The sequence below is a fragment of the Macaca fascicularis genome, chromosome 14 (assembly GCF_037993035.2).
Source record: "Macaca fascicularis isolate 582-1 chromosome 14, T2T-MFA8v1.1".
Taxonomy (NCBI): Eukaryota; Metazoa; Chordata; class Mammalia; order Primates; family Cercopithecidae; genus Macaca; species Macaca fascicularis.
In genome coordinates this window covers 105,014,747-105,037,776 of record NC_088388.1, presented here as the reverse complement: position 1 = coordinate 105,037,776, position 23,030 = coordinate 105,014,747, and the positions used below count along the sequence as shown (strand labels likewise).

Genomic DNA, 23,030 nt, shown 5'->3' with positions numbered 1-23,030 from the left:
GAACTAAAAGCAATGAACAATGTGGGATGAAAGAGCTCTCAGTCAGCTGCTAAACAATGATGGATTAACCGAGTGAGGCTACTATTCTAAGTAATTATATAATCATTATCCATTCCATAACCTGAATTCTATTTTTTTATAATAGATAGTAAATGCAAGGTCAATGCTAGGTGCTGGAGATAAAACAAAGATTAACAACAAGATCCCTTCCTTTGACAGCTTACAACACAGTCAACAAATTTTAGAAAAAAGATTGTGGATTGTGAAGGGAGTTCTGTTGTCCTCTTACTCCACTAAAACCTTTCATGCCTTTTGGTCACCTCTAATGTAATCTTCTTGAGGGTATCAATCACATCCATTTTAAGTGATGGTACAGTATAAGGTTTTAAGTGCACAGACCATTGGGGTTTAAACTCCAGCTCTGCCACTTACTAACTGTGCAACATTGGAAAGATACTTAATATCTCTTAGACTCAGTTTCCTCATCGAAAAAAATGTGAAGAATGCTAGTAGTCTTCCCACATAGGACTGTTATAATAGTTAAATAGATTAATACATAAGAAGGCCATATATCAGTGCTTGTCACAGAATAATATTCAATATTTATTAAATGAGTTAAGAGATATGGCCAGTGAATGAAAAGCTTCCAATTAAAAAAATCTGTGAAATTCTTATAAAAAGGAAATCAAGAATACATGCAAATAAACACAAACAAAGTTACAAAAAGACAGTAATTTCTCAAATAGAGACAACAACATGCATAGTCTTTACTACTAACAATGTGTGCATCTGTTTTTCTGTTGATACATCATCATACAAAAACAGCTGGATCCACTTTCACTAAATATTCAGAGTGCATTTGGCATGGGGTGATGTAAAACATAGGCTATTTTGCATAAATAAAATTCATTCCTTAGGAGACTCAAAGAAACAGGTGATCATACTACAGAAATACTAAAATTATTGTTCTACAAAGAAGCCTTTTTGACTACCAAACAGGAGAGATATACAAAAAGTGATTTTTCAAAATGAGCTCCAAGTAGAAAGTCACTAGGACACATGTTCTAAATTGCAAGCACAGATTTGTACTTGATTTGTTTCTTCCATAGGACATTGCCTGTATACGTACACCATAATGAAGATAACATGATTTTCTAAAAAGAATTGTTAATAATTCTCCTAATCATGACTGGCCCATCTCATTACATAGGCTGTTCCAGTAGAAACCAAAGTTTGGCCAATCTCCCACTATAAACAAAACTGGCAACCTAACTACACTTTATGCTAGTTGGAGTGTCAGGACCCATTTGACTTCTCAAGATAGCAGATTGGTCTTTGAAACTTCAATCTGTCATCCCTACTTCTTGCTATAATGATTACCATACAAACATAACTAGTGTCCCAACATTTCCTATTTTTACCATTTATATGGGGCAAAAAAACTAAAGGAAAATAATTGCAACAATTTCTAGAGGTACCATACTGGTTTTCCACTCAACATAAATTTTTTAGAAACACACAATTTGCTGTTGAAAGCTTTCAATGTTATTTACAAACCACTGTAATTTACCTGATGGGTAACAAAAATTGTAAGCGCTTTGATGGAACACTACAGAAAACAAAACAGAGTGAGTTTTACTTTGTCTAGTATTCTGTTAAATTCAGCAAATATATATTTGTCAGACTAGGTGCCAGGTAATATGCTAGGTGCTGGCAATAAAACGGTAAAAAGGACCAAGTGCAGTGGCTCATGCCTGTAATCCCAGAACTTTGGGAAGATGAAGCAGGCAGATCATAAGGTCAGGAGCTCGAGACCAGCCTGGCCAACATGGTGAAACCCCATATTTACTAAAAATACAAACATTAGCCAGGCATGGTGGCACATGCCTTTAATCTCAACTACTTGGGAGGCTGAGGCAGGAGAATTGCTTGAACCCGGAAGGCAGAGGTTGCAGTGAACTGAGATCACGCCATTGTACTCCAGCCTGGGTGACAAGGCGAGACATCATCTCAAAAAAAAAAAAAAAAAAAAAACGGTTAGAAGTACAGTATGATATCTAAATAGAATATATATATATGTCTAAAACTGTTATGAAAATTGAAAAATTGATCTGTTCTAAGATTGTCAAGGAAGAGTGAGTTTTGAAGAAAATAAGAATATGTCATAAGGACAAGAAAAGGAGGGAGCAGGGCATTGCAGGAAGACAAAACAGCATTTGCAAAGGCAAAAATGAAAAAAGTCAATAGCAAAACCCGATAAGCATAGTTATTGCACAACAGGGGTTATAATATGTTCACTGAGTTATTTTTTTTTTCTTAAGTAAACTGCATTTGGAGACAGCAGAAGTAAAGTGATATTTTCCCTTCTCTTTTGTTACATAATAAGCAATGAAATAAGAATATTTTAGTTAATTATATTCCTGCCTGCCTGTGGCCAGGCAGTTTAGAACAGCATTTGATAGAAATAAAATGAAAGACATATGTATTAGCCCATTTTCATACTGCTGATAAAGATATACCTGAGACTGGGCAATTTCCAAAAGAAAGAGGCTTAATGGACTTATGGTTCCATGTGGCTTGGGAGGCCTCACAATCACGGCAGATGGTGAAAGGCATGTCTCACATGGTGGCAGACAAGAGAAGAGAGAGCTTGTGCAGGGAAACTCCCATTTTTAAAACCATTAGATCTCATGAGACTCTCATGAGTAAGCATAGACAAGCATGCCTCCACTCACTGACAAAGCCATAAGTAACAATCTGTAAGATTAAACCGATCATTACATTTTAAAGCATATATTTCATAATTACTTCCTATTTTATGGGAGAGTACCTCCAAGAATATCCAGCAAGGATTTACCATTCATTCAGAATATTCCATCATTTATTTACCACATCTTTTTTGAGTGTCTGTTACATTCACTATCACGAGTACAGCACAAGAAAGACCCACCCCCATACTTCAATCACCTCCCACTGGGTTCCTCCCACAACATGTGGGAATTGTGAGAATTACAATTCAAGATGAGATGTGGGTGGGGACACAGACAAACCACATCAACATATAAGTTCAAATTTTCTATTAGCCACATTTAAAAAAATAAAAAAACCACAATTAGCTAAAGAAATAAGTTGGAGGCACCACACTTCCTCATTTCAAACTGTATTACAATGATACAGTATCAAAATGTATGGTACTAGCATAAAACCATACACACATACCAATGGAACAGAATGGAGAAGCCAGAAATAAATCCACTCGCATACAGTCAACTAATCTTTGATATGGGTGTCAATGAATATATACAATATGCAATGTGAAAAGGATAGTCTCTTCAATAAATGGTGTTGGAAAACTTTTGTTATGTTGGATATCCATATAGAAAAATAATAAAATTGGACCCTCATCTTACAACACATACAATAATTAACTTGAAATGGATTAAAGATGTAAATGTAAGACTTGACACTCTAAAACTCCTAAATGAAACCATATGGGAAAATCTCCTTGGCATTGGTCTTGGCAATGATTTTTTGGATAAGACACTGAAGCACAAAGGAAAGCAAAAATAAGTGGTACTACATCAAACTTAAAGACTTCTGTACAGCAAAGGAAACAAAGTGGAAAACAAAATGGAAAAGAAACCTATGGAATAAAAATACTTGTAAACCATACATCTGATGAGAGATCAATATGCAAAATATATAAGGAATTCATATAACTCAATAGCAAAAAAACAACCTGATTGAAAAATGGACAAAAAAATCTAAATAGACATTTCTACAAAATAGACATACAAATGGCCCATAAGTACATGAAAAGATGATCAACATCGTTAACCATCAAGGAAATACAAATCAAACCCACCATGACATGTCACCTCATAGCTGTTAGAATGACTATTAGTTTTTAAAAAGACAACAAGTGTTGGTGAGGACGTGGCGAAAGGAGAACCCTTGTATACTGTTGATGGGAATGGAAATTGGTACAACTACTACTTTATGGAAGAGTACCTCCAAGAATATCCAGCAAGGATTTACTATTCATTCAGAATATTCCATCATTTATTTACCACATCTTTTTTGAGTGCCTGTTACATTCACTATCACGAGTACAGCACAAGAAAGAACCACCCCCATACTTCAATCACCTCCCATAGTGGTTTTCAACTACTATGAAAACCAGCATGGAGGTTCCTCAAAAAATTAAAAATACAGTAACCATACAATTCAGCAATTCAGCAACCCCACTACTGGGTATATATTAATAAGGAAATGAAATTAGTATGTCAAAGACATATCTACATTTCCATTTTATTGCAGTATTATTCATAATAGCCAAGATATGGAAATAACCTAAGTGTCCATCTATGGATGAGTTCATAAAGAACCTGTGGTGTGTATATGTGTATACATATACATATACACATACATATACATATACATAATAGAATATTACTCAGCCATAAAAATGAAGGAAATTCTGCCATTTGCATCAAGAGGACGTTATACTAAGTGAAATAAGCCACATACAGAAAGACAAATACTGTATGATCTCACCTATATGTGGAATCACAAAAACTTGAATTCTACGCAGATGCGGTGGCTCACACCTGTAAGCACTTTGCGAGGCCAAGGTGGAAGGACTGCTTGAGGCTGGAAGTTCTAGTCAGCCTGGGCAACACAGCAAGACCCTGTTTCAATAAAAAAAAAAATTGCCAGATGTGACAGCGATGCCTGGGGTCCTAGGCAAGGTGGGAAAATCACATTTGCCAAGGAGTTCTAAGCTGCAGTGAGCTGTGAACATTCCATTGCACTTCAGCCTAGACAACAGAGTCAATAGAGTAAGACTCTGTCTCTAAAAGAAAAGAAAAAAAATTAGAACTCAAAGAAGTAGAGAGCAGAATGGTATTGCCAGGGCTGGGGGTTGGGAAGAAACCTCCAGTTTTAAAATGAGTAAGTTCTGGGAATCTGCCATACGGCATGGTGACTACAGTTAATATTATATTGTTTACTTGAAATTTTGTAAGAAAGTATATCTTAAGTGCTCTCAGCCCCCACCCCGCTCCCCGCCCACACAATGGCAACTATGTGTGGTGGTGGATGTATTGATTGTGGTAATCATTTAACAATGTATATGTATATCAAATAATCATTAATATATATAATTTTTATTTGTCAATCATACCTCAATAAAGCTGGAAACAATTTAAAAACAGGTAAAATTAATTTTAATAATATATTTTTCTTAATGCAATTATGCAAAATATTGTAATTTCAACTTATAGTCAACACAAAAATTATTAGTGAGATATTAATTTTTTTCATACTAAATCTTGGAATCCTGCATATATTTTACACTTATAGCACATCCCAATTCAGACACTATTTTTAAATCAGAAATACTTGATCTATATTTAGATTTCAAAAAGTTTACAATTGAAAAAGTATACACATAACCCATATTTTCCAAATACACTTAGAAGTATCTAGTAACTTGAATCAAATATCAGTTTTTAAATTAAAGTTAATTAAAATTAATACAATTAAAATTCAGTTTTTTGGTTGTACTAGTCACATTCTAATGACTCATCTGGCTATCACAGTTGGACAGCATAGTTGTAAAATAAGTGTGTAAGTACCTCTGGGTCAAATCTCTAGCCTGGACTTAATATTAAGAAAAATTAAATCAGCAAACAGGTTGGTCATGTAGTACTAATAGTAAACATTATGGATTACTTTCAAACTCTTCCTTGTTGGTCCATATCCACTCAGACAAGATGTAGCTCAGAGGAAATAGTGAGGATATTTGAAAAAGATATTTCAATTAGCAAAGAGACTGAAGTTAATTGGGGAAAGCTTAGAGTTCATGATATGAAAGCAAAAGTTTGTTAATACTGATTTACCATTCTTGTCCCCGTTACTGAGGTAAATAAACAGATTCAAGTGGTGGACAGGCTCTGAACAGAACTGATAAGTGTCTGGTTAAGATGGGGATAGCTAGTTCTCTTACTTTTTCACTGTACTCATCAAAAACAAACAAACAAACAAAAAAAACAAAAACCACCCACCACAAACAAAATCCAAAATTATAAAATACAACTTGTATTTTTCCCAAAATTACAAAAGTTTCTTTTGATCTACATAGGCAAAACTATAGACATGCTTCTTTGAGAAGCATGTCTATGCTTACTGACAAAGTCGTAAGTAACAATCTGTAAGGTTAAACCGATCATTACATTTTAAAGAGCATATTTCATAATTACTTCCTATTTTATGAGAGAGTTCCTCCAAGAATATCCAGCAAGGATTCACCATTCGTCCACAATATTCCACCATTTATTTACCAAATCTTTTTTGAGTGTCTGTTACATTCTAGGCACTGCGTTATTCATAACGGTGAACAAGAAAAGCCCCATCCACATAAAATATGTGATAAGAGCTGTCAGAGGAAAGGCCGTGATGAGAGCTCGCTGAAGTAGGCTTGCAGATTTAGTAAATAAAAATTTTTATTTTTAAAAATTTAGCAAATAAACATATGGATACCAAATATTCCACTGGACAGATTAAAAATTATTTGCTTTTAATCTGAACCTCAAATTTAACTGAGTGTCCTATTTTTATCTGGCAAACCTACATGGAAGGGAGAGCTTGGAAGTGGAGGGAGGATGAATGGAGATAATTCTGGAAGCCTTCCTTTAGAAAGGAATTTCTAAAATGAATGCTAGGCATAGCGGAGAAACAGGGAGAAAACACAATAATGCCAACTGCCTTCCTAGGCCACTGTAGAGTTCAGGAACTGAAAGAAGCAAAGGGAATGGGGTAAGGAAGAAGAAAAGTGGGTATGATGCTGAGAGATGAAGCTTGAGGGAAAAGTAAGTGCCTTATTTTTCAGGTTCGATAAGGAGTTTGTACTGTATCACCAGTGGTGAGATTCCACTAAAAAACTTTAAGCAGCTCATTTTGGCTACAAGGTGAAGAACGAACTACAGTCCGGCAGACAGGATGTTGCGAGACCAGTTAGGAGGCTATTGATGGAATTCAGGTGAGTCCACAGAGGCCTGGACAGAGTCAGCGGAAAGAAAGGTGCACTAGTCACGAACACCTGAACGTGAGACGGCAGAAAATAAGCAACTGCAAACTTGAATATAGAGGAGGACTGGGAGAGACGAAAGCAGAAGCACGTATTTGGGGAAACAGTGAAGAATGGTAAAAAAAAAAGAAAAAAAAAAAGAAAAAAGAAAAAAAAGAAAAAAAAATCAAATGTCTTCTGAGAAGTATAGCATGATAAGGACTGAGAAGTGACTCCTAGATTTAGCCATATGGAAGTCATCAGAGACCTTTGGCACGGGCAGTCTTAGAGGAATGGCTGAGGCCAATTAGGTCGCAGCCTGGTCGAGGAGGTGATGCTGGTCTAGGAACCCGACTGGAGCAGCACGCGGTTCCCACTTCTTCTTTGCCCTTTTAACAGGTGAGGGTCAAGGACAAGAGACTAGTTGCAGATGCAGCGGCCAGTGCCCCAATCAGTTGGAACAGCGCAGCAAGCGGATCACTAGGAGCCAATCCCTTCCTAGAGTCCACTTGACTGACAGAGCCGCGCACCACAGACGGAGCGCAGAGAGGGAGGTGAATCACGAGGGGGCGGAATTCCAGGGCACTAACCCGGAACCGGTTTGGGACTTGATTCCCATTGTGAGGCCAGGCCTGGGGCGGGCTCTCAGCCAGAATGGCAACATCCTTCTAACCAATGGATGAGCCTTACCAAATGAGCGGCAGCCACATCAGCCAATGGGTGGCAGGAGATGGGCGGGCGCAGTCAGTGGGCGGGGTATCAATGAAGCATCTTTTTTCCAACCCCCCCTTGGGGCGACGGTGGGGAGGTGCCGCCGGGGTCGCAGGTGAGCGGATCTGTGCCTGAGGAGGGGGCCAGGGAAGCGGTGGCTCCGTGACCAGTGGGTGCCCTAGCAGTGGGGAGGGGCCCGGAGGGGTCAGCGGCAAGTGGCCGCAACGCTTGCTGCCGGGTTTGGTCCGAGGGCTGCGGCGTAGCGGGACTGCACGCTCGGGAGAAGTGCCACGCGCGTCTGTCGCCTGACCGGGGAGGCTAGGGAGGGCCCAGGCCACGGAAACAAGATTACAGAAGTTTCTGGGCACTCAGTCGGGACTCTCATTTAATATCCAGAGAGGAAATCTTCCAGGTTGCCCCGACTCCTACCCGGACTCCTACCAGCAGCAACCGCATCGTTGTGGCCGAGGCAGGTGCGCGCCCCTGCTCCCCTGGGTGGCTTTCCGGGAGCCCAGTCTAACTCGATTCTTCCCAGAGGCTGTTTTTGGACGGTCCCAAAGGAGGCAGCGGGAGGGAGGTGAAAGATACTTTGATAACCGTCGACCCTGGAGTAAACTTGTTATGTACCTACCACGAGTTTTAGAGAAGAACATCTTTTTCGGCAGGGGAGTGAATCCCCTATAAGAATATAGGGGAGGGGAAAGTCACACTTTAAAGAGAATTGGGGTAGGGTTGATATGTAGATTTGTGATGCTTTTCTTCTTGAACTGCTTAGCTAATTTACCCTCAATTTTTTTTGATCCGTAACTTACCGTCTGGTTTTTCTCAGACTTCTTAATTCTGTCTTATCATGAAGTATCTAGGAACTTCATTCTCAAGTTTTAGTGCTTGTAAAAAGTTGCCTGGTTATATTACGCCATTGGCGGTACGTCATCTTCACAAAGATTACGGGTGAAGTGAACTTACATCTCATTCCTATTTCCAACCAGTATAGAACGATTGTGAAATGGGATTTTAGAAAATGGCTGTTCTCTGTGATTGGGCATGGAAGGTTTGTAAGTTTTAGAGACTGCAGCTGTTGAATCCTTTCTGCTATGAGAGTGATGACAGCCAATACAAAAGGGATAGTGTTTGACATCTAAAATGACATATTTTCACATTTTTTGAGGTGTTATATCCCCAGCACCAAAAATAGTGCCTGCCACGTAGTAGGAGCTCAATAAGTATTTTTTGAGGAAATTACTGGGGAATGAATGGATGGTAGAAACCCCAAGCTTCTGTTACTTGGATACCAACATATAAAGGAGAGGACAGAAAGACAAACATTTCTAGAAATGGCTTTTATCCAGGTAAGCATATCTAGAGAACTTCAGCAACTCCAGATGCATCAGTGCTGGCACTTTCTTGCACTTAATCAGAAAATATCAAGGTTTTAGAAGAAGATTTTCACACAATTAAGCCAAAACTGGATATCTAAGGTGCATCCCAATATCAATTTCAGTCTGGTTAAAAAGGTATTAAAGCCCATTTTATTAAATGAAATAGTTCATCAGTTCAGAATAGGTCAGTTAGGGACAACAGGATACCACTTTGTAAGTTAGAGGTATGGAGTTAGGAACTGTTGGTAAAAAATAGGCCCTGCCAATAGCAACAGCTGCTGCCAAATTTTAAAAATATATTGAATCAGTGGTACTTCAAAAGGACTGCTATTTCTACCGTGTACCAATACATTTACAACAATGCAATTTCTAAATTGATCTCAGATTCTAAGAGCAAAATCTTATGGTGGATATCTGCATAAATTTGGATTCTCTTGACAACTTCAGTCGTTTTTATTATATACTTATATTGGTTATATATTTATATGTTACTACAGTGACAATTGTTCCATATTAATGGTAGCCTGTTTGAATTTCAAAAAAAATTTCACAGGTATATTTGTCTCTTTCAGTTCATTTTTTAGCAAAGAATAGGTCTTACTAAGCCAGAATTTGCTTAGTACGATTTCTCTCTCGCACCATCCTAATTTTCTCGTTTTAATTCCTGATACTTCTTTCTTTTATTTCTATCCTTCATTAGTCTGTTTTATAAGACCCAAATCAAGTGCTGATTCCGACTCAAAACCTTCCTTGATCCCGTCAAAGATTTGTCTTTCTTATGAATATCCAGAGTATTTTGTTAGTATTTCTTTATTGTAGTTTTTGTATATTTGCATTATTCATCCAGTGAAGAAATATTTGTTAATTACGTTCAGATACTGTACTGGGCAATGGATAATAGCTGACATTTGTGGGCTTACTATATCGTAGGCATCATAAGCTTCTTAATCGGATTATCTCTTTTAATCTTCAAAGCATCACTAGTATTAGTCTATTATTTTTCCCATTTATAGATGAAGAAACAAGTTTAAGAGGTTAAGTAATTTGCTGGAGATCACAGAGCTAGTTAAGTGGTGGAATTGGCATACAACCTTAGGTAGTCTATTTACAACCTTCAGGTTACAGACTTCATTACAATTTGTTTATGTACTTTTTATGCATCTATATTTTACAGGTTTTAGTAAGTTGTAAATTATTTGATAGCAGGAATAATATATTCATATCTGATCCCTTATTGTTCCTAATGTAAATCAGTGGTGTAATAAAGCTGATAGTGGAAGCACATAGGGAGGACATCAGACTTAGATGAATGGGAACAGTGAAGAGATCCTGGAACAGAAGACATTTAAACCGAGTGCTGAAGGATAAGTAGGCATTGGCCTGACGAAAAGGCAGGCACCATGGAATTTGGGAAGATGACCTGGGGAAATATATGTGTGATAGTCCAAGGTCAGGGACCATGATGGCTTGAGCTGTGCTGTCCAGTATGGTAGCCAGTAGCCTTACATTACTGAATGTAAAATATCTCAATAATTGTTTATATTGATTACGTTTCAAAATAACATTTTGGATATATTTGGTTAAATAAAATACTCAGTTTTACCTGTATCTTTTTACTGCTTTAATGTGGCTACTTGGGGATTTAAAATTACATGTAGGGCTCTTATATTTCTATTGGACTGCACTGATGTAGAATTTAGAGGGATTTCAAAATGACCGGTATTATGTTTGTGTGCCACCTACTTGTGAGTATACGTTTGATGGGGAAGGTGGATTGGGAAAGTAGGTTGGGAGTCAGTATTGGAGGTGATGGATAAGACCAGAAAAGGTAGATAGGAAAGTGTAAAGGTAGGGTTCAGATAGGGTTTACAATAGGAAGAGAGGAAGAGCAAGGGGAGTAAACTTACCTCTTAAGTGCAATGGAAAGCCTTGAAAGGTTTTAAACACTCAGTATATATCTGTTGAATGAGATAGTATCCTAATTGTTTCATCTAATAATGCATGTTCCTGATTTATACTCCTAATTCAGTCATACTTTTTCCTAATGAAGTTATGGATAGGTGTCTAAAGACATTCTACTTAGAAGAAAATTTGGTTCTCAAGACAGCCATCCTTTTCTTCTTAAGTCTAAATCACCTAAGCTTGTATTCATTCCTTTGATGTGTTTCCAACAAATAGAAGTGTGAATTGGTCCTTACAGCTAGCATATTCTTCTTGCATTTGACATAACATTCTCTTAGGCATATTTTTTCATAAATAAACCAGCTTCGTCTGTATTATAAGTCTTTTGTGGCAGATGAGGTCTTTTCTTAATAATCTCTGAAAGGAAATTTCTTAGCAGCTACACCATTTGCTCTCTGTCTTGCCTTTCTGTACATATTGGAGCAAGTAAACTCTTAACATTGATTCTGTAGTTGGGTGGTTCTCAATCCCGGCTGCAAATGAGAAGCACTTGGAGAGCTTTTAAACTCTGAATTCTTGGCCCTATTCCAAAGATTGTTTTAATTGGTCAGAGATGGAAACTGGTTATAGGTATTTTTAAAAGCTCTTTAGGTTATTTTGATGTGCTATAGACCTACACTTTTCAGTAGATTAGCTACTGAATACGTGTTCTATTGAGTTCTTGAAGTGTGGCTAATACAAAAGGAGATGTAACTGTAAAGTACACATTGTATTCTAATGACAGCAAAAGAAAACAATGGAAAATTTCTCATTGATAATTTTTATATTATTGCATATTGAAATAATATATTGACTATACAGCATATGGAGTGAAATAAAAGCTGTTAATATTAATCACCATTTCATTTCATATTTACTTAACTGGGATCATAGAAAATTTTAAATCACATGTGTAGATTACATTGTATTTTTACTGAACAGTGCCGCTCCAGCCTAGGCTGTTGCTACTCAAGATGCGGTCTGAGGACATCATTTGTCAAAAATGTAGACTCCCAGGCCCCACTGCAGACCTGAATCAAAATCTGCATTTTAACAGAGTTCCCAGGTGATTCATATACATGGTATAGTTTGAGAGACACAGCTCTAGCAACATCTAAATAATTTTTTTCAATTGTATAATTTTTCTTCGTTTCTTATTATTTTTCACTGTGGATTCCAACTTTGGCTCTTCATTTGTCCTTTAGAATCATTCATATGCAGGTCATTTCTCTCTTTTCAATAAATTCTCTTTAATTTTTTTTATCGCTTAACATTTTCAACAGATATAGCTTTTTAACATATGTGATGGAATTAGTATATATTCATGTAATAAATATAATTTGTCCATAAATGTTTACATGCTATTATAAACATGATTTTTCTGGAACGAATTTCAAGAAATTGCTGATAGTAGTTACATTGGTGGTAGAAATTTTTCACTTCATTGTGAATTTACATTCTTATTTAGATTTTTTGTGTGTATATTTTGCTGTTTTAAAAAAATATGGGACTTTAGGCCGGGCGCGGTGGCTCAAGCCTGTAATCCCAGCACTTTGGGAGGCCGAGACGGGTGGATCACAAGGTCAGGAGATCGAGACCATCCTGGCTAACACAGTGAAACCCCGTCTCTACTAAAAAATACAAAAAACTAGCCGGGCGAGGTGGCGGGCGCCTGTAATCCCAGCTACTACTTGGAGGCTGAGGCAGGAGAATGGTGTAAACCCGGGAGGCGGAGCTTGCAGTGAGCTGAGATCTGGCCACTGCACTCCAGCCTGGGCGACAGAGCGAGACTCTGTCTCAAAAAAAAAAAAAAAAAATACGGGACTTTAAATAATATAGTTCTCTATAATAAAAATTTCTCATAAGTAGATTTTTAATATAATGTTGACGACCTCAAAGTAAAATAAAATAAATGTGCTGTGGGCTAAGAAACAGCCATATGGCTGAGACAGAAATGACCGTGCACATGATCCCCAGATTGGTGGTAGACAGAGTTAATGAACCTGTTGTAGAGCATAGGATGTTCTGTGTCTGCGAATGTTCCTAAGTTGATCTGTGAACATGTATGTACACACACAGACAGATGCATTTCCTTTGCCAATTTTGTTGGCTTGTGTCAACTATAGCATCTACATGGGGTTTATGGGCTAAGACATCCATACTCTAATATGACATTTATTGCATATATTCCATTATGTGACTTAATGGTTGATTCATTCAGTCCCCTTTTGATAAACATTTCTATTTTTACCATGCTTTTACCTTAAAAATGTGATAGTGATTTTTAAATGACTCAAAAGGCTATGTAAATGCCCTGAAACATTCTGTGTAGTTTGTATCTTTATCACATGTAGGCATTTGATTTGGTGGAATTTATCTTTGGCTCTCTGTTCTGTTTTTGAGGACATCAAATGTGCTGATGTTATTTTTTTTAATGTCCTTGATAACCTTTTTACGGTTGGTCAATATGCCTGACTAGCAGTACAGCCTGTTAACTGAAGATTTTTCTTCAGAATTTTGAATAACCTGTTAACTGTTTCCTTCTTTAGTGTAGTTACAGGGTGGACATCTGTTCTTCACTTACAAGCTAACTGCTTCTTGCCTATGTTGACTTGCTTCTGTTTTCTTACAAGCATATGTTTTGTGTGCCTACGGAAACTTCAGTTTTCCTGGCTTACTTTCCTTGAATTAGTTTCTGTTTCTCTTTCTATACCCTTTCCCATCCCTTTATCATTTTCTTGTTTTGGGTTCATATTTTTACCTCCTCCTATTTGTTATGCACAGTGCCAGGTATTGAAGATACTGTTTTTAGAGCAGATGGGCTACTATCTCCTAGGTCCTTAGAGGTGGGGCAAATTGTAGAAGGAAACAGCCAAGTTTTGACCAATAATTCTTTCACTTGTCCTGCAACATAGGCTACTAAGAAGCAGCATATTGGGGCTGGTTTAATGATGTGTATAAATCAGTTTGCTTCAGTTTTTTATATTGTGGCTTATAAACATGGTACCTCATGAATATTTTCCGTCACCTCTAGAGGAAAGCTAAATGCTTGCCCACCCTATTGGATAATTTGAATTACATAGGAATGTTAGGCCAGAGTATTAATTAAATGTGATCTTCTAAAATTATAAGCGTTCTAGGCTGAGCATGGTGGCTCACACCTGTAATCCTAGCACTTTAGGAGGCTAAGGCAGGAGGATCACCTGAGGCAAAGAGTTCAAGACCAGCCTGGACAACATAGCAAGACCTTGTCTATATAAAAATTTTAAAAATTAGTTGTACATGGTGGTGCACCTGCCTTGCTACTCAGGAAGCTGAGGCGGGAAGATCACTGGGTCTCAGGAGTTTGAGGATACAGTGAATTATGATTGAGCCACTGTACTCCAGTCTGGGGAACAGAGTGAGACCCTATCTCTAAAAATAAAAGTATAAGCATTCTACAGTGTTCACTAAATTGCCTTGGGATCAGATGTTAAAACATTTCACTTTCTTTTATTTATTAGATAGTATTTGATACACGCAAAAATAATATAGCTGGAGTGTTCTAATGAAAAGCTCCCTGCCCACTCAAAAAAAAAGTTCTAATTTGACTTGGGATCAGATGTTAAAACATTTCACTTTCTTTTATTTATTAGATAGTATTTGATACACGCAAAAATAATATAGCTGGAGTGTTCTAATGAAGAGCTCCCTGCCCACTCAAAAAAAAAGTTCTAATTTGACAATTCTGTAGTATTAGTAAGTGCTGTCTTGGCCAATTTTTAGCTCCTAACATGACATGGCTGAATGTGGAGGCAGAAAGTGATGTCCCCGGTTGATTCTTGAAAGCTCTCATGGGTAGGCTCCACCACACTCCTAATGTAAGTGTATATGTTATGAAGCATAATAATAAAGACCCATGGACCTATCCCTCAACTTAGGAACTAGAACAATTACAATATTATTGTGACCTTTCTGTTTCCTTTTGTCAAAGTTATTTAAATGTTTTGCCTTTGATGTGGCAAATACGTAATAGTGCTTAATGTGCACCAGGAACTGTTCTCTTTATTTGACTAAGTCCTTTAATCCTTATAGTATTTCTATGAAGTAATGTTATTGTCATTTTACAAATAAAATTACGCATAGGGAAGTTAAGTAACTGAGGCCACACAGCGAGGAATTGCCAGAGCCAGGACTCTAACCCGGGTGGTCTGACTCCAGAATCTGTGCTCATAACTACTACACACACTACCTCTTTTGATGTGTCCATTTATAGATAACCTTTGCTTATATTATTTGCTTATATTCTAGAGGATAAAAGGTTTACATTTGACTGTAAGGGGAGTATGTCTCTAGGGCAGTATCAAGAGTGCTGCTGTTGATTATACATTCCAGTTTTGTGGATTTCAATTTTATCATTAAAATTCTCTTGAGAAATTTTGAAAGTCTATAAGTCTACTTTAGAAATAGTTGGCTTGCAGTCTTCTTTTTTTTTGTTTTTGCATACTTTGCCATTTTATATGGGTATATGAAATTGACAGCGATTTCTTGAGAGTTCGTTTCAGCTGTTTTGAATTTTTAGTTCTCTGACCTCTATTTCAGCAGCAAGTGGCAGTTCAGGAGATGGTTATTCCACATGAGTGATTGGAAACAAAAATGTGGTGATGGGCATATTTTTGGTGATATTACTAGACACGTACAAAGTCAGCTGAACAAAGAATACCGAGAGCTTGAAAAAGAAAAATGCATAAAGGTTTAACGCAATGATGATAAGAAATATGTTGTTATTAAAGTTTAAAAATAAGGTATTAGCATCCACTTTTCAGTCTAAAAGAGAAAAGATGATAGAAAAGACGTGCGTTTTCTTATTCAATTTAGCCGTGCTTAATTGCTATATTTTTGCTTCAGTAGAAGATGCTGTTTGTATTGTGAATTACAGTAGAACTATTTTTCACACTAATGGAAAGTTTAAATTGGCAGACAGAGGAAGAGAAAAGAAACCATGTATTAAAAGGTAAACTGAGACATGACAACTTTTAACAAGTTTATTTGAGCAAATAGTGATTCTTGAATCAGGCAGCTCCAAACCAGAAGTGGTCTGGGAGCTCTGCAGTGGAAATGCAAGGCAGGAAATCTTTATAGGACTGACAGAAGTAAAGCAAAGAAAATAGTTGATTGGTTACAGTTGTAAGGTTGTCTAATTTGATCTATCCTGCTGGAAGGCCCCTAGTTACATAAGTTAGTTGATGGTTTCTGATTGCTTAGTCTTAAGTTTCTTTTTTAAAAAAATATAGGAATTTACCAAAAACGTAGCCCAAGTTAAGTGTTGCATATGTTTGCAAATCAAGCAAAATTAAAGTCACTTATGAGGCCTAACTGGTTTTGTCTGCTCAGGGATTCTTCAGGCCAGGTCCCTGTTCTAGTTTACTTTAACAGGAGGTAGAGGAAATATAACCGATTGAAGCTTTGAGGAACTTTTCTGCCAATATAAAGAATTTTATCTGGACCTTCCACATAGATAAGAATCTCCTTTTGAAAATCTTTTACTAAATGACATCTCAAAACTTACCTTAGCAACACTTTGTTGTTGTTTTTTGAGACAAAGTCTTGCTCTTTCGCCCAGGCTGGAGTGCAGTGGCACGATCTCGGCTCACTGCAGCCTCTGCCTCCTGGGTTCAAGTGATTCTTGTGCCTCAGCCTCCCGAGTAGCTGGGATTATAGGTGTGCACCACAATGCCCAGCTAATTTTTTGTATATTTAGTAGAGACGGGGTTTCACCATGTTGCCCAGGCTGGTCTTGAACTTCTGAGAGCTCAGGCAGTCCGCCCGCCTCGGCCTCCCAAAGTGCTAGTATTACAGGCATGAGCCACTGCACCTGGCCAGCAACACATTTTTAAGGCTTAGCTACCACAAGCTGCTAATAAAGTCGAAATAGACGTGACGTGAGGGAACCTGGTTGTAATAAGTCTTGCCATTTAACTAGCTGTGTTGAGGGCAAATTAACCTCTCTGGGTCTTGTTTTATAAATAGAAAGGCTGGTATCTCCCATATAATGACATGGTGGGATTTAAATGACAGGACTTGGAACTTCATGGATATTTTGATACTTTTTTTCATATTGACAGGAAAAGTTTAAGGTCAAACAGTGATAGGGCTGGAAGGAATCTTGGTAATGTCATCCCATTTCACATTTTATAAGGGAGGAAAAGTCAGCTCTGTAGCAGTTATCAGTGGGTGAATTTGAAGTCAGACAGCATGGTCTGTGTAAGGTACCCTTTACTCTTTCTGAGCCCCGTTTCCCCTTACATCTTTTAAAATCTCTTTTCCAAGTAAAAATGCTTTTTTGACATCTATCCCACTTCTCCTCAGTTAAATCAATATTAATAAAGCAATATGTACTATACTGTGTGAGACATTGGGACCTTTTTGGTAGATGACCTCATTTTCTGTCGCTATGAGAAAATCGAGTCCCTGACTCACTCAGCATCTGTTCCAGCCTCCTAGTATGCTTTCCAGTAATGCAAAGGCTAGCTAGCACAAAAAACTACACTTCCCCAACCCATTGCGGTGAGGATTGTGGATATGCTTTAGATTCCACCATATGCACTTATGTAAGGCCTGAATTCAAGGTAGGTAAGAGAGTCAGGCATGTGAAGCATCTGTTCTACTAGTGTGGGTAGCACAGAGGGTTTCAAAGAGTTATCTTTGAGTTAGAGTTATCTGGAGGGTTTATTGAAACACAGATTGCTAGTTCCCACTTCCAGAGTTCCCGGTCTGGAGAGGAGCCTAAAAAAGTTTACACGTCTGACAAGTTTCAGGTATACCTTCTTTGACAGTCTGACAACCTGAGAGTCTGGAAATTGGAGAAACACGGTCTCGTTTCTAGAAGAAGCGCTTACAAGAGAAGATCTTTTCCACTCAAAATCTGTATACAGATATTGCCACATGGATATTTTAAAATTTATTTAATAGAGACTCCAAGTATAGATACTTTCCTATATTGTGATCTTCAACTCTACAATTAAAGTGGCCCAGAAAAGTACAAAGTACTGCTGAGAAATTCTCCAAAGAAAGGCACATAATTAAGAGCCTTAATTAGAAACAAAAATATAGTCCAGGCCTGGTTTTGTTTGACGTCAGGGGCTTTTGTTTAGGTGGTTTAAGGGAGGGGAGGATGGGGTGAGGAACGGAATTACAAGGGCAAATCATGCAATGTGCACCAGTCATTGAAAGGTTTAGGAATCTAAAAAAATTTTTTTGGTGATTTTTTTCCTTTTTATTTTTGGGCGATCATTTTCTTTTGTTGATCTTTTTTGGTGATTTTTTACGTACATGATTAATTAGGTGGGATGGCTGGGTAAAATCCTTGCCATTTTTTGGTTACCCCTTTAATTTTGTCATATTCTTACAATACTTTCATTGTTTCAGTAAATTATATTCTGAATTTAGGGTTTCTATGTTGGTTTATTAACCTTAAAATGAGTTTGAATTTGTGAAGTAGTAAAATGTAGGTAGTTGGCATTTATTTGATCAGATTACATTGTCTCAAATTGGTTTCTGAGTTTTATTGATTTTGCAGCTCAGCCTTTCAATTTCCTCTAAAATTATTCTGCAAAGTGTACTTTTTCTTTTAGATATCTTGAGCTAATGATTATTTTGGCAAATTGACTCTTTCATTCATTCAAAACATATTCATGGTGTGCTTGCCATGTGCCAGAATCTCTGCTAGTCTCTGGGGAGGTGATGGCCAGTGGAAACATCCCTGCCCTTGTGAAACTTTGCAGTGAACTGGGGAAAGGGACAGACTCTGAGCTGTATGTTAGCACAAGTATAAAATTCAGTCTAGGAAAAGTACTGCAAATTTTATGCTGAAGTAATTTGATTTGTCAGGAAAGGCTTCCCTGAGAAATGAATACTTAATCTGCAAGCTAAAGGATGAGGACGAATTAAGTAGACCAAGAAGGGAGCAATCCATTTTCCAGGCAGTAGGAACAGTGTGGACAAAGGCCCTGAACCAAGAAAGAGCTTGACAGGAATAGGTGGTTGAAAGATGGCCAGTGCAATTGGAGGAGAGAGGGAGAATTTGTGGGAGAAGGAGCTGAAGCAGTAGGAGGGGAGTCAGGAGTGAATACTGGCAACTGGTTAGGAACCTTTGCAGCACTCCAGTGGGGAGAAGGTGGCAGTTTGGACTATGTTGGTACTGGCAAAGATAAAGTACACAATTTTAAGCTGTATTTAGAGGGTTGTTTTTTGTTTCTCTTAAAAATTATATAGTTCATTAGTTTGAAGTATGTTGTAGAAGTTGCAGATTGATTGATTGCTTGTACTTTTTTCCTTTTAGGAGTTATCCAGACTGCCTCTGCCACTAGATGAATGAAAGACAATGATTTGAATTAAGTGCCAGCAAAGAATTATCCTTGGTTTTTGTGCTTTGCAGCATTCCTCAAATTGTTTTCACATCTTCTCTTATTATAAAAACTGCATTGAAGTTAAAAATGAAGCAGTTGAAAAGAAAAAGGAAAAGCAATTTTAGTGTTCAAGAAACTCAGACCCTTTTGAAAGAAATTACAAAAAGGAAAGAAGTCATTTTTTCCAAACAGCTCAATACAACAATTAACGTGATGAAGCGAATGGCTTGGGAAGAGATTGCACAGTGTGTGAATGCTGTAGGAGAAGGAGAACAGAGGACAGGGACAGAGGTGAAAAGAAGGTACCTTGACTGGCGAGCACTTATGAAGAGAAAGAGGATGAAGGCCAACATTAAGCTGGTCGGTTCGGGATTTCCCCTTCCCTCCTCTGATTTAGATGACTCTCTCACTGAAGAGATAGATGAAAAGATTGGATTCCGAAATGATGCAAATTTTGACTGGCAAAATGTGGCAGATTTCAGGGATGCAGGTGGATCCTTAACCGAGGTCAAGGTGGAAGAGGAAGAAAGGGATCCGCAGAGTCCTGAAGTAAGTATTAGCCTCTGTACCCTCTTTTAATCTTTTCAATTCTGATGTGGGAGATTATTGTTCAGGAACTGTTAAGTCCTTCCCAGATTTTCAAGCTTATTTAAAAATAGTACATAACAAGTCATTCTGCTTTTCTCTTTACATCATTAATACTTTTCTTCCCACCCAAATATAATTACCTAAGTTATGTGTATTACAAACATCAAGTAATTCAGTGTAAATGGTATTCAAAATTCAAATTATTTTCCCCAAACAATGCAGAAAGCTTTTAAGAAATATTTAGACAAATTGCCACAAAGTAGCAGTCAATACTGAAAATTGCTTTTCTCTTTGCTCTTAGTTTGAAATTGAGGAGGAGGAAGAAATGTTGTCATCCGTCATACCAGATTCCAGGAGAGAAAATGAACTTCCCGATTTCCCCCACATTGATGAGTTTTTTACCCTTAACTCAACACCATCTAGATCTGCATATGATGAGCCTCATTTGCTTGTAAATATTGAGAAACAGAAACTAGAGTTAGAAAAACGACGACTGGATATTGAGGCTGAAAGACTGCAGGTAGAAAAGGAACGCCTACAAATTGAGAAAGAGAGGCTGCGGCATTTAGACATGGAGCATGAGCGACTTCAGCTGGAGAAGGAGCGGCTGCAGATTGAAAGAGAGAAGTTGAGGTTACAGATAGTCAATTCAGAGAAACCATCCTTGGAAAATGAACTTGGTCAAGGAGAAAAATCCATGCTTCAACCACAGGACATAGAAACAGAGAAGTTAAAACTTGAGCGAGAACGCTTGCAACTAGAAAAGGATAGACTGCAGTTTTTGAAATTTGAATCTGAGAAACTGCAGATTGAAAAGGAACGCTTACAAGTAGAGAAAGACAGACTTCGAATTCAGAAAGAAGGACACTTGCAGTGATTTTTCCAGGCTTCCATTTAGCAAATGTTTGAAAATTGTAGATTTTTCTCATATCAGGTGATATAATGATGGTTGCTGGATTAGCTGTGGTTTCTTTTCTCGTCTAATATCAGTGTTCAGTAGGAAAAAGTTATATGTAGATAACTGTATGCCTAAGTAGTATATAAAAACTGTGCCCTAGCCTAAACAGTATAGCAGAAATGTACTGTGCTGGATTCTTTACCTTATAATATTACATAGAGTCTTGTATTGTCTGTGTACCCAGAGTTTACAATTATGTCTATATAAAATTCTAGCCCAGAAGTTCTCAATTGGGGTAGATTTTGGCCTTCAGAAGACCAATTTGGTGATGTCCGGAGACATGTTTGGTTGTCAAAACTGGGGTGGGGAGAAGGTTGCTACTGTGCAGTGCATACCTCCTCAACCCCCACACACACTCAGTAAAGAATTTTCCGACCCAAAATATCATTAGTCCTGAGGTTGAGAAACCCTGTCCTAGCCTGTGTACCTCTATAGCTATGTTTTATAGTTTTAGAATATTAAAACCTCAGATATTTATGTGGGTAGGTACTTAAATGGCCAAAAACTTTAACTATGAAATGTTACTGTGTAGTATATTGAATATAGGAAGTGATAAAGATTATAGGTATTTTATTCCCATGTTTCCATCTATAAATAGCCTTCTCAGATTCAGAAAACAATACAGGGAACATCAGAGATTATCTAAAGTGGGTCACTCTGAAAAGAATTCTTTATCTCACTATTAATCCTTTAGAAGCAAGACACAATTTTAAAGCTTTAGTTCCTTTTCTTTCAGTCATTGTCTTAGTTAGGGTACGAAAATTGTCATTTCAGTAATGTACTGAGATCTTATAAGTGAATAGTTGAAGCTAGTAAAAATGATACCAGTATAAAAATGGTATTTGTAGTCCATGAGCTTGAACCCAATAACTGATTGTTTGACTTTTAAAATAAGTAATAGCAGCCATTTGGGAGTGGGCGGCGGGTGGGGGAAGATGTACTCTGTATCAAATAATTATGATGATGTTGAAGTAATGATAGTAGCTATGTATTATGGATTGGAGAAGCACTTATTACACTATCTAACCCAGTGTGTAGAACAATTCTTGAGAGTTGTATCTGTCGTTATTCCTGAATCTGAAGCCCAGAGAAGTCACACAGAGTAAATGGCTGATCTTTTATATTGTAGTGTATTCTGTCCTTCCCCCTTCCCTGAGGAACAAAGTATGTATCTTTAGTCTCTTGGATATTTATTCTGAGACCAAGGGCTTGCTTGACCTGATGATTTTCCTTCAGCTCTCTGAAGGTGCGTTTTCCACAATCCAAGTGATTCTGATGCACACTAAAGTTGAGAATCTCTGCACTAGATCACTTTGTGTTTTCTGATTTTCAAGGTTGATACGTAGCTTTAACACAGCTCTTCTGTTGACAGTTACTACCTTGCTTCTGCATTTGTTCCTTGTAAGAATGGCTGGAAACTGTATGTTGACATTTGAGGATGGGTATGCAAGGAAAAAATATACTTCTGTTTACTTACTCTGACTTTGAAATAGTGTTATTTTTCTATATCTGAAATAAATGCTTCTACCGTAGAAATAAATTTGCCTATACCATCTGAGAATTTGTAATTGCAAACGATACTTAGGGCTCTAAGGGTAGAGGTTATCAAGCTTAGAAGAAAGCCCTATCGTGGTCAATGAGGACAGAGGCCTAACATTTTGGCTGGACATTGAGCCATGTATGCTGCATACGTTATTTGCTCCTCAAAAGAACCCTTGAGATCTAACTCATGTGATACTGTTTAGCTGTGTCCCCACCCAAATCTCGTCTTGAATTGTAGCTCCCATAATTCCCATGTGTTGTGGGAGGGACCTAGTGGAAGATAATTGAATCATGGGAGCAGTTCCCCCATACTGTTCTCATGGTAGTGAATAAGTAAGTCTCACAAGATCTGATGGTTTTATGAGAGGAAACCCCTTTCTCTTGGTTCTCATTTTCTCTCTTGCCTGCTTCCATGTAAGACATGCCTTTCACCTTCTGCCGTGGTTATGAGGCCA

The 23,030-nt window shown here is 37.7% G+C and overlaps 1 protein-coding gene across 3 annotated transcripts; it reads left to right on the top strand.

The window, feature by feature from the left end:
• The first annotated feature begins 7,865 nt into the window (after positions 1–7,865).
• Positions 7,866–22,573, top strand: MSANTD4 (Myb/SANT DNA binding domain containing 4 with coiled-coils). Of its 3 annotated transcripts, none has more exons than XM_045371099.2 (3): positions 7,866–7,895; positions 19,421–20,036; positions 20,377–22,573. In XM_045371099.2, exons 2-3 carry the CDS (start codon positions 19,575–19,577, stop codon positions 20,950–20,952), a joined length of 1,038 nt encoding a protein of 345 aa, XP_045227034.1. In that variant the 5' UTR covers positions 7,866–7,895; positions 19,421–19,574; the 3' UTR covers positions 20,953–22,573. The 3 variants fall into 3 exon arrangements, with proteins under 3 accessions (XP_045227034.1, XP_045227035.1, XP_005579565.1); XM_045371100.2 differs by having other exon boundaries at positions 7,866–8,249; XM_005579508.4 differs by having other exon boundaries at positions 7,866–8,253.
• Positions 22,574–23,030: the final 457 nt, after the last annotated feature.

Excerpts from the sequence above, each read along its gene's own strand:
- MSANTD4 (XM_045371099.2), top strand. The coding sequence starts at position 19,575 with ATGAAGCAGTTGAAAAGAAAAAGGAAAAGCAATTTTAGTGTTCAAGAA. Across the intron at positions 20,037-20,376 it reads GGGATCCGCAGAGTCCTGAA|TTTGAAATTGAGGAGGAGGA; the intron begins GTAAGTATTAGC and ends CTTTGCTCTTAG.